Source organism: Hypanus sabinus, chromosome 9 (assembly GCF_030144855.1).
Source record: "Hypanus sabinus isolate sHypSab1 chromosome 9, sHypSab1.hap1, whole genome shotgun sequence".
NCBI classification, from domain to species: Eukaryota; Metazoa; Chordata; class Chondrichthyes; order Myliobatiformes; family Dasyatidae; genus Hypanus; species Hypanus sabinus.
This window is the reverse complement of record NC_082714.1, coordinates 13923752-13939878: the sequence shown is the minus strand read 5'-3', so window position 1 is coordinate 13939878 and position 16127 is coordinate 13923752. Positions and strand designations below refer to the sequence as shown.

Sequence of the window (16127 nt, the reverse complement as noted above, 5' to 3'; positions counted from 1 at the left end):
TTTAAAGCAGGGGCTGATAGGTTCTTGATTAGAATGGACATGGGACGATATAGAAAGAAGGCAGGAGAATGGGGTTGAGAGAGGTGATAAATCAGCCATGATGGAATGGTAGAGCAGACTCGATGAGTGGAATAGCCTAATTCTGCTCCTATGTCTTTTGGTCTAATTAGCAGAATGTTTCATTCTGGAGGATGCATGGCTCGTATCAGAACCTTACCAGTTTTAGCAGAAAGGAAGTTAAGCTGGTTCTTCAATGAATATGTGACTTTCTGCCAAACTTCCATGTTGCTGCTGCCCCCAGAACATGCTTCCTACCCAGGCGAAACAGACGGAAATGCCAGAATGATATTTTGTATAACGCTAGCAAGGAAAGCTAATGCGTAACACCTTCTGTTTACTTTTTGCAACACTCAATTTATAATGTTTATATTATTACATAATGATGTAATCAGAATCAGGTTTAATATCACCGGTGTATGTTTTGAAATTTGATAACTTTATGCTAGCAGTTGAATGAAATACATGATAAATAAATATAGAGAAAATAAAGTATTAGGTGAAGTATATGATGATGATGGCTGTTCCTTCACTTGCGAAGATCAGGAGGGAAAACGCCATCGCTTATTGGACATTTCTTCACTCCTGCGCTACACAGGTTTATAGTGAGGATCAGTGCGCGTGGACCGATTACACTCGCTAGGCCGGGGACGTTCCACAATGGCACAGCAAGCTGCAATGACTGTGGTGGCCGCAGGGCTGTAGGTTGAGTATCGGAGTTTTCCTTCTCCTAGACAGACTGCCTGGCAAAGCTAACGAGTCCCACCTACCGGAGTTTGGAATCGGAGTTGTCCTTCTCCTGAGGTGGCTGCCAATCAAGGCGGATGGGCCCAGCCTGCCCGCCCAGTTGTACCTCCGGAGACTTGGTCACACCATGACACAGCAAGCTCAGTAAGAACCGGAAGGCCATGTGAAGGTGTTGCTATGGACACAGGAGTGTAGGAGAGGTCATATGCAAGTGACTCCTGCATGACAAGCTGAACAGTGGTCCTGTGGCGATCACTACACTTAGAGGAGAGGCTATGGGAGACGCTTCACCTTCCACACTTAATATATATACTGGGTTCTCCAGTTCCCTCCAGCAGTCCAAAGACATGCCAGTTGGTCGTTGTAAACCGTCCTGTTAGTAGGCTAGGGTTAAGTCGGGTAATTGCTAGCGGCGAGGCTCGAAGGGCCAGAGGGGCCTATTCCGTATCGTGTCTCAATAAATAAATACACAGGTTTGTAGGCTGATTCGCTGGAAATCGGTTGAGTATAAATGTCAACAGTAGAGTTGAAAGTGTATTGATGCAGTTTGCCTTTAGTGTCAGCGAGGGTGAGTCTGAGGGGAGCTGATGGAAATGTAAGGGGAGTAGCACTCCTGGTTAACTGATGGACACAGTGGGCAGAAGAGCCCATATTAACTTAGTGATTATTTGACATGATTTATATTAAGTGCATCTTGTTGATATTCTATATTTCTAGTGTTGAAACTGCTCAAGATGGCGACTGGAATGAGAGCCTTACTTGACACGGTTGTGCAGGCTTTGCCTCAGGTACGCACGATCATTTTAATATTATTTCATGTTAAGTTTCAATAAGAAATGAAATAAATAAATAGTCAAAACAGGAGGGCCGGAGGAGAAAGACCGTAGCAAGATGGCACCAGCGGGAGGTTGACATTTTGTGTGAAGCTCTATCACAGCGACTAGTTTTCAGAATAAGTCAGATGCATCTACTGATTGCCCAACAAACTGCAGTGTGGTAGAATGAGTGGATGTTTAGAGCCACTCTATGAGTAAATCACCTCAGAAGGACCTGCCTATCAGATCCCCCTGGGTCCCCTCCACCTTTCCTTTCTCCTATGTCCACTTCCCTCGCTTAATCAGATTTCTTTCTCTCCAGCCCTTTACCTTTCCTACCCACCTGGCTTCAGCTGTCAGCTTCTAGCTATTCTCCTTCCTTCCCCCCTCCCACCTTTTTATTCTGGTGCCTTTCCCTTCCTTTTCAGACCTGAAGAAGGATTTCGTCCCGAAACATCAGCTGTTCATTCATTTCCATAGATGCTGCCTGGCCTGCCATTTTGTGTGTATTGCTTGGGATAACGTTGAAGCCAGTTTGGCACAATTTCTTAGCTACCAGTGTAATAATTGCAATGTGCTGTGGGGGTGGGGGGGGGGGGTTGGCATAAACTGAATTTTGAGCATATTGAAAAATCCAGAGATTTCCTTGTGCGTTTGTTTTAAAAAGATTGTGCTTGAAGAACATACTGTTCACAAAGTGGTTCGAGGCTTTCTGCAGGATTCATCCGTATTGAGTTTCCACTTGCTCAGAAATTGTGCCTTCAGAAAATAAACTACAACATTTCCAGAAGGACTCTAGTAGATCGTTCTAGAATGTCTTTGTAACCAAGCCCCAATCTACCAGAAGTGTTACTGGCTAATTTGTAAATGTTTCTGGTTTTATATATCCTTCTCAAATGTCACTTGTTGGATTGACACAATCATTCAAAGTGCTTTTCTTTTATATAAAAATCCTGTTTTCAGCTGCATTACTCAACTTTTCCAGCTACCAGTCTGAAATATACAGTACTGTGCAAAAGAATTAGGCACATATTTTAGCTAGGATGCCTAAGATCTTTGCGCTGTATTGTATTTGTTAACATGGAGCAGAGAATAAGTTTGTAAATCTAGCAGGAACAGAGGACGAGGGGGAATCGCCGTGGGAGGAATGTGGAATGGGTGGCAGAGAAGAAATGCCAAGGGCAGGGGTAGTGCGGATGCAGACAAACCCAGCCCTGAAACACCAGGAAAGGTCATTCAGTTCCAAACTATTAGTTTATTGGTCATTACAGAATATCGCTCTGGTGCTTCCCATTACCTCCCCTCTCCATTCCCCATTTCCCAGCCATGATTCCCCTCTCCCTGCCCCCTTCCCATTCTTAGTTCACAATAGAGACCCATATCAGAGTCAGGTTTATCATCATAGTCATAACACATATGTCATAAAATTTGTTTTTTCTTCTGCGGCAGCAGTACGGTGCAATATATAAAATTTCTACAGTACTGTGCACACATCTTAGCCACCCCAGCTATATATATGAGCCTAAAGACTTTCGCACAGTACTGTATCAAGAAATACACACAATGGCCGCTTTATTCGGTACAGCTGATTGCTCTAACCGTGACACTGTAGCATAGCGATTAGTGCAGTCGCTTTAAGACATCAGGGTCACGGTTCAATCCCTGTCACCGTCTGTAAGGAATTTGCACGTTTCTCCTGTGTCAGCACAGGCTTCCTCCGGGTGCTCTGGTTTCCTCCTATATTCCGAAGACATACAAGTTATGGTTAGTGCATTGTGGGCATGCTGCGTTAGCGCTGGGAGCGTGTCGACACTTGCAGACTGCCCAGAATATTCCTTGCTGACTTGATTTGACGTAAATGGTGCGTTTCCCTGTATGTTTCAATGTACACGTGACAAGTAAAGCTAATCTTTGATGTTTAAAATTTGGCATCAGGTCTTACAAGGCTGAAGACCATTCAGCCCAATGAGTGTATCCTATCCAGTTAGTCCTATACAGTCTTTCCTTAGTTGCCTGCAGAACTTAAGTGACATTTTGAATCACTTTATGCACATTGACCTCTTTGCATTCTAGAAACATAGACACATAGAAAACCTACAGCACAATACAGGCCTTTGGCCCACAAAGTTGTGCCGAACATGTCCCTACCTTAGAACTTACTAGGCTTACCCATAGCCCTTTATTTTTCTAAGCCCCATGTACCTATACAAAAGTTTCTTAAAAGACCCTATCGCGTCTGCCTCGACCACTGTTGCCAGCAGCCCATTCCACACACTCACCACTCTCTGAGTAAAAAACTTACCCCTGACATCTCCACTGTACCTATTCCCCAGCACCTCAAACTTGTGTCCTCTTGTGGCAACCATTTCAGCCCTGGGAAAAAGCCTCTGACTTTCCACACGATCAATGCCTCTCATTATCTTATACATGCCTATCAGGTCATCTCTCATCCTCTGTCGGTCCAAGGAGAAAAGGCCGAGTTCACTCAACCTGTTTTCATAAGGCATGCTCCCCAATCCAGGCAACATCCTTGGAAATCTCCTCTGCATCCTTTCTATGGCTTCCTGTAGTGAGGCAACCAGAAATGAGCACAGTACTCCAAGTGGGGTCTGACCAGGGTCCTCTATAGCTGCAACATTACCTCTCAGTTTCTAAATTCAATTCCACGATTGATGAAGGCCAATACACCATATGCCTTCTTAACCACAGAGTCAACCTGTGCAGCAGCTTTGAGCGCCCTATGGACTCAGACCCCATAATCCCTCTGATCCTCCACACTGCCAAGAGTCTTACCATTAATACTATGTTCCGTCATCATATTTGATCTACCAAAATGAATTCTCTAAAAAGTCTTTTTCTTTTTATATTTCAGGTGGGAAACCTTGGCTTACTGTTCATGCTTTTGTTTTTTATCTATGCGGCTCTTGGAGTTGAGCTCTTCGGAAAGCTGGGTGAGACCTTAATTAAACCATCTCCTCATTACATCCATTGAGAAGGAATAATTATTATTTGCAAGCTTATGTGTTTTATTTTAAAGTAGATGAAACCACAGCAACTTATTAAGCAGGACAGCCTGGCAGGGTCTGATAGAGTGAAACATTCCTCATTTGAAATATAATCTGTGAAAGTGCATCCCTTTTGCCTTCACCACATTAGAACCTGGGGGCATCAGTTACTGTGATGCAGTTGCAGCTCAGGTATGCGGAGTTTGGAGTTCAAATCCAGCACCGTCTGTAAGGAGTTTGTACATTCTCCCCGTGACCATGTGGGTTTCCTCCCACAGTCCAAAGACGTACCAATTACTAGGTTAATTGGTCATTGTAAATTGTCCTGTGATTGGGCCAGGGTTAAGTAGATGGGTTGCTGGGAGGTGTGGCTCATGGGGTCGGAAGGGCCTGTTCTGTACTGTATCTCTAAATAAATTAAAAATAATTCAGATCTAAATGTTAATATATAACAGCCGGTATTCAAATAAAATGTGAACTATCGTTAAGGGGCTTTTGGGATATGAACATAATGGAATCTTTTCAGTCTTCAGTAAATGGATTTGGATTATTTTGCCCGGCAGTGTGTAATGACGAAAACCCATGTGAGGGCCTGAGTCGGCATGCAACTTTTGAGAATTTTGGGATGGCGTTTCTTACTTTATTCAGAGTGTCTACTGGTGATAACTGGAATGGAATAATGAAGGTATGTAATTAATTCAGTTCAGGCATTAATGATTCACCCGGAGCCTATTAATTAGAATGTCCTGACAGAAACTGAATGATCTCAGTTGCCAATATTTAAACTCAGTGGCCATTTTATTAGGTACAGCCGTTCAGCTGCTTGTTCATCAGCCAATCATGTGGCAGCAACTCAATGCATAAAAGCATTCAGGCATGGTCAGATTTAATTCACTGGCGTACAGTACCTGGTGAAATTTGTTGTTTTACACAGTAGTACACTGCAATGCATAATAATAAAACTCTAAATTGCGATGAGATGTAAAAAATAAGTAGGTAGGGCAAAAGGAGAGGAAAAAAGACAACTGAGGTAGTGCTGGAGGTAGTTCATTATCCTTTCAGAAATCTGTTGGGAGAGGGGAGGGAGCTGCTCTGGAACTGTTGAGTGTGGGTCTTCAGGCTCCTGTACTTCCTCCTTGATGGCAGCAATGAGAAGAGGGCATGTCCTGCGTGATGAGGTCCTTTGTCGATGGATGCCGCCTTTTTGAGACATCGCCTTTAGAGGATGTTCTCATGGCCGGGGAGGTTGGTGCCGTCGATGGAGCTGGCTGAGTTTACAACTTTCTGCAGCATTTACTGATGCTGTGCAGTAGCCCCTCCATGCAAGAGTGTGATGCACCCAGTTAGAATACTCTCCACGTTACTTTTGTAGAAATTTACCAGTCTTCGGTGGCATACCAAGACTCCTCAAACTCCTAATAGAACATAGCTGCTGTCATGCCGTCTTGGTAATTACATCAAAATGTTAAGCCCACGATAGATCTTCAGAGATGTTGACACCCAGGAACTTGAAACTGCTCATCCTTTCTGCTGCTGATCCCTCAATGAGGACTGGTGTGTGTTCCCTTGACTTCCCCTTCCTGAAGTCCACAATCAATTCCTTGATCTTACTGACATTGAGTGCAAGGTTGTGGTTGTGACACCATTCAACCAGCTGATCTATCTTTCTCCAGTATGCCTCCTCATCACCATCTGAAACTCTGCCACCAATTGTTGTGTTGTCAACAAATTTGGAGATGGCATTTCAGCTGTGCCTAGCCACACAATTGTGGGTATAGAGAGAGTAGAGCAGTGGGATAAGCACACATCCCTGAGGTGTGCCAGTGGTGTTTGGAGAATGGGGAAGGAATGTGATCGAAGTGACGTTGTTCATGGAATGATTGTTGGTGCCAGATGGGGTGGTTTCAGGATCTCAGAAACTGCTGATGTCCTGGGATTTTCACACACAACACTCTCTCGAGTTTACAGAGAATGGTGCAAGAAATAAAAAAGAAAAATCCAGTGAATGGCAGTTTTCTGGGCAAAAAAAAATGCTTTGTTAATGAGAGAGATCAGAGGAGAATGGACAGAGTATTTCAAACTGACAGAAAGATCAAACAACCATGCATTACAACAGTGGTGTGCAGAAGAGCATCTCTGAATGCACAACACTTTGAACCTTGAAGTGGATGGGCTTCAGCAGCAAAAGATCACAAACTAACACTTGATGGCCACTATTTTTTAGGGTCAGCAGGTAGCTAATAAAGTGGCCACTGGGTGTATATGTATATTATAGTTTTTGTATGTATTGCACTGTACGACTCAACAAAACAACAAATTTCATGGCATATGTCAGTGATAATAAACCTGGTTCTAATTCTGAGATGGTATCAGAATCAGAATTAAAATCAGCTTTATTATCAGTGACATAATATATGTTGTGAAATTTGTTGCTTTACGCCAATGCATAAAAAGTTGCTATAAGTTGCAATAAGAAATATATAATAAATAAAAGTGCAAAAAGAGAGCAAATGGTGAAGTAATGTTCAGGGGCTCGTGGGCTGTTCAGAAATCTGATATACATAACTGATGGATATTTGATGGCTTGCATTGATCTGGTGGGCTGAAGGGCCTTTTTTCTGTGCTGTATGACTCGATGAGAGCTCCATCACTTCTTTTGGGTTGAGTAATTATTCAAATCGCACTCCAAGGCTATGTTCCCCCGACCTCAATAGAATCTTCTTGTCACTGACAGAGCTACCAATGATTATATTTTGACAGCCTTCTTGTGAAATCTAACTACAGGCTGGTTGAATTGGTTAAGCCAGTACTTATGGGATTGACGGGGATACAAGACCAAAGTATGAATGACATATCACTGGGAACCTAACCGGAGTGGATAGGAATTCAAAGAAATTAATCGCATTTTGTAGATGAGCTGTGACCTTTATCTACTTTAATCAACTGAGGAACTATATCCATCACAGGGAGTAAGATACTGGTATTTTATCACCATAAGGCTGAAATAAAAATAAACCTTGCTGTTGTATCCTTCACCTTTCTATCATTCCGCTAGGGTTTATACAGTGGATTAAAATCAGAATGTTTAATTATACTTTTCTTGAAGCAGTTACATGCCTTATCAGGTTACACATCTGAGATGCGTTTGGAAAAGTAAGAGCTTAAAGCTACAGTGGCTACACAGGTCGATAGGATGATTAAGAAGGCACATGACATGCTTGCCTTTATTAGTCGAGGCATTGAGTTTGAAAGTCAGCTTTATAAATCTCTAGTTAGACTGCATCTGGAGTATTGCATACAGCTCTGGTCACCCCATTATAGGAAGGATGTCAAGGTTTTGGAGAAGATGCAGAAGAGGTTTACCAAGATGCTGCCTGGATTAGAGGGCACACGCTGTCGCAAGAGGTTGGACAAACTTAGGTTGTTTTCTCTGGAACGGCGGAGACTTAAGGGGAGATCAGTGAGCGGATTATAAGGTAACGAGAGGCATAGACAGAGCAGTTGAGTGGCAGGGTGGAGGTATGTCTCTACCAAAGGAGGTGTAAGGAGCTCCTTCCCTCTGCCATCTGGCAAGTCACCCTTGGACAAGGTGTAGCACCAGCTTAGTCCCCCAAAGTCATGGAGCAGGTGGTGGATGGTTGTCTGAGCAGCTGGTGCATATCACAAGTCCTGGTTATGTGGCCACTGATGCCAGCAGACAATCTCTAAAGAGTATTGATAATGGCTGGAGTCACCCTTTTTGTAAAGACACTGTCCAGCAGAAGGCAATTGCAAACCTCTTCGGTAGAAAAAAATTGCCAAAAACAATCATGGTCATGGAAAGACCATGATCACCCATGCCATACGGCATGGCACCTAAGAAACGAATGAGATTCATTAGACAGACAATATCTTTTTCCCAGGGTTGAAATGTCAAATAGCACAGAGCATGTGTTCAAGGTGAGAGGGTTAATTTCAAAGAAGATGGGAGAGGCAAGTTTTTTTTACATGGAGAATTGTGAATCCCTGGAATCTTGTTAGTGGTAGAAGCAGACACATTATATCAGGGATTTTTGAGGGACGTTTAGATCGGCATGGTGAACGTGAGGGGATGGATGTATATGGGCATGGTGTAGGCAGTAGTGATTAGTTTAGTTGGCCATTTGATGACTTATTTAATTGGTTCAGCACAACATTGACGGCTGAAGGGCCTGTTCCTGTGCTGTACTGTTCTATGACCTAAAACTGAAATTTTACGGACGTAATCATTTGAGTTCATAATCTCTTTTCAACATGATGACACCTGCATTTTGCAGAAAGTGAAAGGATCTTCTTTTGAGAACAATCTTAAAAATGTGAATGGTTTTGGGAAAAAATTATTATAAAATATGATTGAATCTGATACAGCAGCTTCAGGAGTCCGATACAGGAGAGAGAACTTACCAAGGTCAACTCAGATTCTCTGAGGAGATAAAGTGAATAGTGGTCGGAAGTCACCTCATAGAAGGAAATGCCTAGCAGTTTTTAAAAGAGAGACCTACTGCTTAACTATACTGACTAAGTGTACAATTAGAGATGGTCAGGAATAGTTATTGTACTGATTTTATCATTGCGACTTCAGGTAGGCGCACAAGGATGAGGTGTGATTGGTTTATCAGTGTCCCCTGAACCTTTGGGTTACTCACAAACTCTTAAGTGCACACATTTCTTAAAGGAGCATCGCAAAGATTTGTTAGACACAGTAAAATGATTACATGTTCTGTAGAAGGACTAGGTGCAAATAATGTGACCTTCTGCTTTACAAGCAAGTACAACATTATTTTCAAATTCTGATTTAAAAAATGTAAAGAAGTGGAGACCTTCATGTCCAATGTACTTAATATTTCCAGCAGTTTCTTTCTCAACACACATGTAACTTTAGCATTCATACCTCATAAAGAATATGCTAAAAATTCAGCACCCACATCCCATCGCTCACCAAACTGGGTTTCCCAACACATTTCTCCTGCCTGTCTCACAGAATTACACATCATTAATATCATTTGCAAATCCTCTCTTCCACTCAGATTTTCAACAGTCTGGAGTTCGTTCTTTCTCTCTCTCTCTCTCTCTCTCTCTCCCCACCTCCCTCCCTCCCTCTCTGTCTCTCTCTCCCTCCCTCCCTCCCCCTCTCCCCCTCTCCCTCCCCTCTCCCTCTCCCTCTCCCTCCCCTCTCCCTCCCCTCTCCCACTCCCTCCCTCTCTCCCTCCCTCTCTCCCTCTCTCCTCTCGCCCTCCCTCTCTCTCTATCCCTCTCTCCCCCCCTCTCTCTCTCTCTCTCCCTCTCTCCCCCCTCACCCTCCCTCCCTCCCTCTCTCTCTCCCTCTCTGCCCCTTCCCTCTCCCTCTCTCTCCCTCCCCCTCTCACTCTCCCTCCCCCTTCCCTCCTCTCTCTCTCTCCCTCTCTCTCCTCCCCCCCCCCACTCTCCAGCTGTAGTTTCTAAAACTATAAACATTAGGAATATGAAGAAGCTCCAACCAAATGCCTCCTCGAGACTGCTCTGTCATTCATTAAGATCATGGCTTGACCCGATTCTGACCTTAACACGACTTTCCTGCCTGATCCCCATAATCCTCTGCTTTCCAGAGTTCCAAAGGCCAATCTCTCTCTGCCATTAGATATTCATTGATTCAGATCACATTACTCTTTGGAAGTGGGAATACAAATGATTCATGAGGAGAAGATGTTCCTCCTCACCATCTTAAAATAGAGACCACATTTTTTCTCCACCCTACAGTACTTTGGGAGCCAAAGCTATGAGCTGTCTTGGCCTTGACCTCTTATTAAATCTCTCACTATGATGCCTCTCTCATCAGAAGCCAAAGACCACATATTTCACTGTGACTCTTCTTGCCTGAACATCTTCCATCCGCATTCAGCATGTACCTTGGTAAATTGGTTTTAGCTACACGTACCAAGGTTCGGTGAAAAACTTTGCTTTGCATGTTAACAATGCAGATCATGTCATTACCAACGGGCATTGAGAAATGATAACAGAACACAGAATAAAGTGGAACACTTAAAGAGAAAATGCAGAGCTGGCAAACAATAAGGTGCAATGGCACAATGAGATTGATTGTGTGTTCAATACTTCATTTTATTGTACTAAGGGACTTTTCAATAGTCTTGTAACAGTGGGGTAGAAGCTTACCTTGAGCATGGTGGTACATGCCTTCAGGTTTTTGTATCTTCTGCCCAATGGGAGGGGGTAGAAGAAAGAATGTAAACAATGGAAGGGTTTTCCGTTGACGCTGACTGTTTTGCTGAGACAGGAAGAAGTGTAGACAGAGTCCATGGCGGGGAGCTGGTTTCCATGACGTGCTCTGCAGTTTCTTGTGATCTTGTGCTGAGTAATTGCCATACCAAGCCGTAATATCGGGATAGGATACTTTCTGTACAAAGTTCAAAGTAAATTTATTATCAGAGTACATACACGTCACCATATACTACCACGAGTTTCATTCTCCTGCGGGCATACACAGCAAATTGAGGAAATACAATCGATTAATGAAAAGCTATAAATAACAAGGACTGCGAAACAACAGAAGAGGGCAAATCATACAAATACCAATTTTAAAAAGTAAATGGATGACACTGAGTTCATGGTGCATCGATAAATGTGTCCAGGGCAGCATTGAAGTTAGCAGGATGCTATTACACCTGGGGGCATTGGAGTTCTGAGCTCAGTCCCTGCATTCTCTGTAATAAGTCCTCCCTGTGGAATGTATGGGTTTTCTGCACATTCTCTGGTTTCCTCCCACAGTCCAAAGATGTATTGGGTAGGTTGATCGGTCATTGTAAATTGTCCAGTGATTAGGTTAGGGTTAAGTCAAGAGTTGTAGGGGGGTTGCTGGGCAGCGCAGCTCAAAGGACAGGAAGGGCCTATTTGGCCCGGTATCTCTAATTGTCATTGTTATGTGCCATGTTGTAAGACGTGGGTGATCGTGATCTTTATGACCATGATTGATCTTAGCAAATTCTTCTACAGAAGTGGTTTACCATTGCCTCTGGGCAGTGCCTTTACAAGACAGCCATTATCAATACTCTTCAGAGATTGTCTGCTTGGTGTCAGTTGTCACATAACCAGGACTCGTGACATGCACCTGCAGCTCGTATGACCGTCCACCACCTGCTCCCGTGGCTTTATGTGACCCTGATTGGGGGGCTACACCTTGCCCAAGGGTGACCTGCAGGCTAGTGGACGGAAAGAATGCCTTACACCTTCTTTGGTACAGACATGTCTCGAAATAAAAATAAAGTATTTGAATACCTTGGGAACTTGTTACCTCATTGAAAAAGTGTATAAACATAAATCATTGTTGCTAATAACTGACTCATTACCCCTCGGTATTTTTTGCAGGATACATTGCGAGAATGCGGAAGTGACGACAAGCATTGCCTCACCTACCTCCCCTTCTTCTCGCCCGTCTACTTTGTCACGTTTGTTCTGATCGCTCAGTTTGTGCTGGTCAACGTTGTGGTCGCCGTGCTAATGAAGCATTTGGAGGAGAGCAACAAGGAAGCGAAAGAAGATGCCGAACTTGATGCTGAAATTGAGCTGGAGATGTTACGTGCACAGGGAACTCCAACGAGCAACACTGGGCAGAACCCCAGCCCGGACAGTAGAGGCATGGGATCTAGCCAGGATTCACCAAGACTTGAATCACCAGTACATGCAAAGCAATTAACGGTAAGTGAGATTTTATCTGAGTACTTCATTCAGTGTGAATGATCACCCGTTGCCTTATGCTGGCATTGGAGAGCTTCCAGAGGGGGTTCATCAGAATCTTCCCAGGAACGAATAGCCTAATGTACAGTATAAGGTGTGTTTGATGACTCTGGGTCTGTACTCATTGGAGTTTAGGAGAATAAGGAGGAATCTCATTGAAACCTATTGAATATTGAAAGGTCTTGATAGATTGGATATGGAGATGATGTTTCCTGCAGTAGGAGAGCTCAGGACCAGTGGGCACAGACTTAGAATAGAAGGACATCTCTTTATAACAGAGATGTAGAGGAATTTCTTCAGCCTGAGGATGGTGAATCTATGGAATTCATTGCCACAGATATCTGTGGAGGCCAAGTCATTGAGTATATTTAAAGCAGAGATTGATAGATTCTTGATTAGCAGGAACACCAAAGGCTGAAGGCAGGAAAGTGAGGTTTAGAGAGAAAGTAAATCAGCCATGTTTGAATGGCAGAACAAATTTGATGGCTGAATGGCCTAATTCTGATCCCGTGCCTTATGGTCTTCTAGCTCGCTCATCCAGTCTTTGCAGTATAATTGAAAGTGTTTGGAATTACCTCTCTCAGAGATGTACTACTTTCACAAGAAACGCAGGATACAAACACTTCTAATCGATCAAATAAGAGAAGCACATAGAAAAGTACAACAAAGGATAGGTCGTCTGGCCTACAATGTTGCACCAACTTTTTTAATCTATTCCAAGATCGATCCAAGACTTCCCTCCCATTAGACCCCATTTTTCTTTCATCACGTGCTTATCTATGAGTCCTTAAATGTCCCTAATGTATTTTCCTTTATCACCATCCTTGGCAGTACATGCCACCCAGACACCACTCTCAGTGTTAAAAACCTACTCTGACATCCACCCCCATACTTTCCTCCAGTCACTTTAAAATTGTGTCCTCATGTATCAGTCATTTCTGCCCTGGGAGAAAGGTGTTGGCTTTCACCTTATCATCTTATACACTTCAACCAGTCATCCTCCTTTACTCCAAAGGGAAAAGTCCTAGCTCGCTCTGTACCCCCTACTCAATGGTAGCTATGAGATTCAAAGTAAGTTTATGATCAAAGTATATATCTAAAGCCTATAAAAAGTATTCACCCCACCCCCACCCCGATGGAAGTTTTCAGGTTTTGTTGTTTTACAACATTTAATCACAATGGATTTAATTTGGCTTTTTTGACACTGATCAACAGAAAAATACTTTTTCGTGACAAAATGAAAACAGATCTCTACAAAGTGATCTAAATTAATTTCAAATATAAAATACAAAATAATTGATTGCCTAAGTGTTCACCCCCTTCAAGTCAGCAATTACAGCCTTGAGTCTATGTGGATAGGTTTCTATCAGCTTTGCAATTTTTCCCCATTCTTCTTTACAAAATGCTCAAGCTCTGTCAGATTCCATGGGGATCGTGGGTGAACAGCACTTTTCAAGTCTAGCCACAAATTCTCAATGGGATTGAGGTCTGGACTCTGGCTTGGTGACTCCAGGACATTAACTTTGCTGTTTTTAAGCCATTCCTGTGTAGCTTTGGCTTTATGATTGGGGTCTTGCTGGAAAACTAACCTCACAAATCGCAGTTCTCTTGCAGACTGCATCAGGTTTTCCTCCAGGATTTCCCTGTATTTTGCTGAATTCATTTTACCTTCCATCTTCACTAGTCTTCCAGGGCCTGTTGTAATGAAACATCCCCACAGCATGATGCAGCCACCACCATACTTCACGATGGGTGATGGTGTGTTTTTGATGATGTGCGATGTTTGGCTTATGGCCAAAAAGCTCAATTTTACTTTTATCAGGCAATAGAACCTTCTTCCAGCACACACAAGCGTCCTGGCAAACTCTGGCCAAGATTTCATGTAGCTTTTTCTCAACAGTGGCTTTCTCTTTGCCACTGCCCCATATAACTGCAACTGGTGAAGCACCCGGGCAACAGTTGTATACAGTCTCTCCCAACTCAGCCACTGAAACTTGTACCGGTAACTCCTCCAGAGATGTCATAGGAGATGAGGGAGGGACTAGTGAGGGAGATGCCCTCCCTCACTAGTCCCCTGCAACACACACAAAATGCTGGAGGAATTCAGCAGGCTAGGCACCACCTATGGAATAGGCTACAGTTGGTGTTTCGGGCTGAGACCCTTCAGCAGGGTCTGCTGAGTTCCTCCAGCATTGCCGGTGTGTTGCAGATATTCCCTTGTTTGTGATTGGCCCATTAGTCCCCTTCTTGCACGGTTGCTCAGTTTTTGATGACGGCCTGCTCTAAGCAGATTTACAGCTGTGTCATATTCTTGATGATTGCCTTAGCTGTACTGCCGTGGATATTCAGTGACCTGATAATTTTCTTGTGTCTGTCTCCTGACGTGTGCTTTTCAATAACCTTTCCACAGAGTTGCTTGGAGTGTTCTTTTGTCTTCATGGTGTAGTTATTGCCAGGACACTGACTCTCCAGCAGTGAGTCCTTCCAGATACAGATGTATTTTTACAATAATCAGTTGAAAGACCTTGATTAACATGGTGCTCTCCATTTAATTAATTATGTGACTTCTAAAACCAGTTGGTTGCACCGGTGATGATTTGGTGTGTCATATTAAAAGGGTGTGAATACTTATGCAATCAATCATATTGCGTTTTATATTTGTAATTGTTGGAACACTTTGTAGAGATCTATTTTCACTTTGACATTCTATTGATCAGTGTCAAAAATGCCAGATTAAATGCACTGGTTTAATATTGTAAAGCAATAAAACATGAAAACTTCTTGGGGGGGGGGAGATGAATGCTTTTTGTAGGCACTGTACCTTGCCGTATACTAGTTTGAAATTCATTTCCTTGCAGAAATTTATGGGGGGGAAAAAGAAATACAAGATATTTTATGAAAAACTATACATAACTGACAAACGATGTACAATAGAAAACAGAGCAAATAAAACTAATATTGAGCACATGCATTGCAAAGAGTCTTTGAGAAAGTGAGTCTGTAGGTTGCAGAATCAGTTCAGAGCTGTGGTAATTGAAGTTATCCATGCCAGTTCAGCAGCCGGCTGGCTGTTCAGAATTTAGTGTTGTGTTACCTTAGACTTCTGGACCTGCTGCCTGGTGGTTTTAGCGAGAAGAAGGAATGACATAGATGGTGAGTGTCTTCAGTGATGGAGACTGCTTTCTTGTGCCAGCGCTCCATGTAAACGTGTTCAACGATGAAGATTTGTAAGGCGTGGAGGTGCGAGTGTTGCTAGTGACTCGTTTGCAATGTATAAAATATTGTGTTGAAATAATCTATCTTCTTCTTTAAAAAGCATAAACCTTTCTCAAATATGCTTTGTCATCAGAATGTTTACCAAACTCAAATGTTAATGACTTATAATGCAAATCAGTTGCCTCAAGTGTGTACCTACTGTGTCTATTAATAAGTGCCTCATAGAAACTAAGCTCCCAATGACAAGGAGAAGCAATTATTCCAGATAAAGATACTGGTTTGCATGTCTCTGACACTTAAGCTCAGAGTTTCCCTTTCTCTTTTATGCAATGAACCATTACCATTAACCAAGGGATCCATGGACCCCAGGTTGGGTACCCCTGCATGCTGATTTCTCTTTTTTTCTTGTTGTTTGACATGGGGAGAGGCCTTTCGACCCATAAGGTCTGTGCCTGCTCCCGAAGTAATCTCAGCCTTTCTCACAAGCGCGTCAATCCTGGCCTGACTCTCCCACCCATGCAACGGGCAATTCACAGCAGCC

At 43.1% G+C, this 16127-nt stretch overlaps 1 protein-coding gene across 1 annotated transcript in view; it reads left to right on the top strand.

Annotated features, from left to right (window-relative positions):
• Positions 1 to 16127, top strand: part of cacna1ha (calcium channel, voltage-dependent, T type, alpha 1H subunit a) — a 348995-nt gene that overhangs the window by 310992 nt on the left and 21876 nt on the right. The window contains exons 27-30 of the mRNA XM_059979077.1: positions 1522 to 1592; positions 4492 to 4570; positions 5188 to 5309; positions 12002 to 12331. Coding sequence (XP_059835060.1) covers positions 1522 to 1592; positions 4492 to 4570; positions 5188 to 5309; positions 12002 to 12331 — 602 coding nt within the window. The remainder of the gene's footprint in view (positions 1 to 1521; positions 1593 to 4491; positions 4571 to 5187; positions 5310 to 12001; positions 12332 to 16127) is intronic.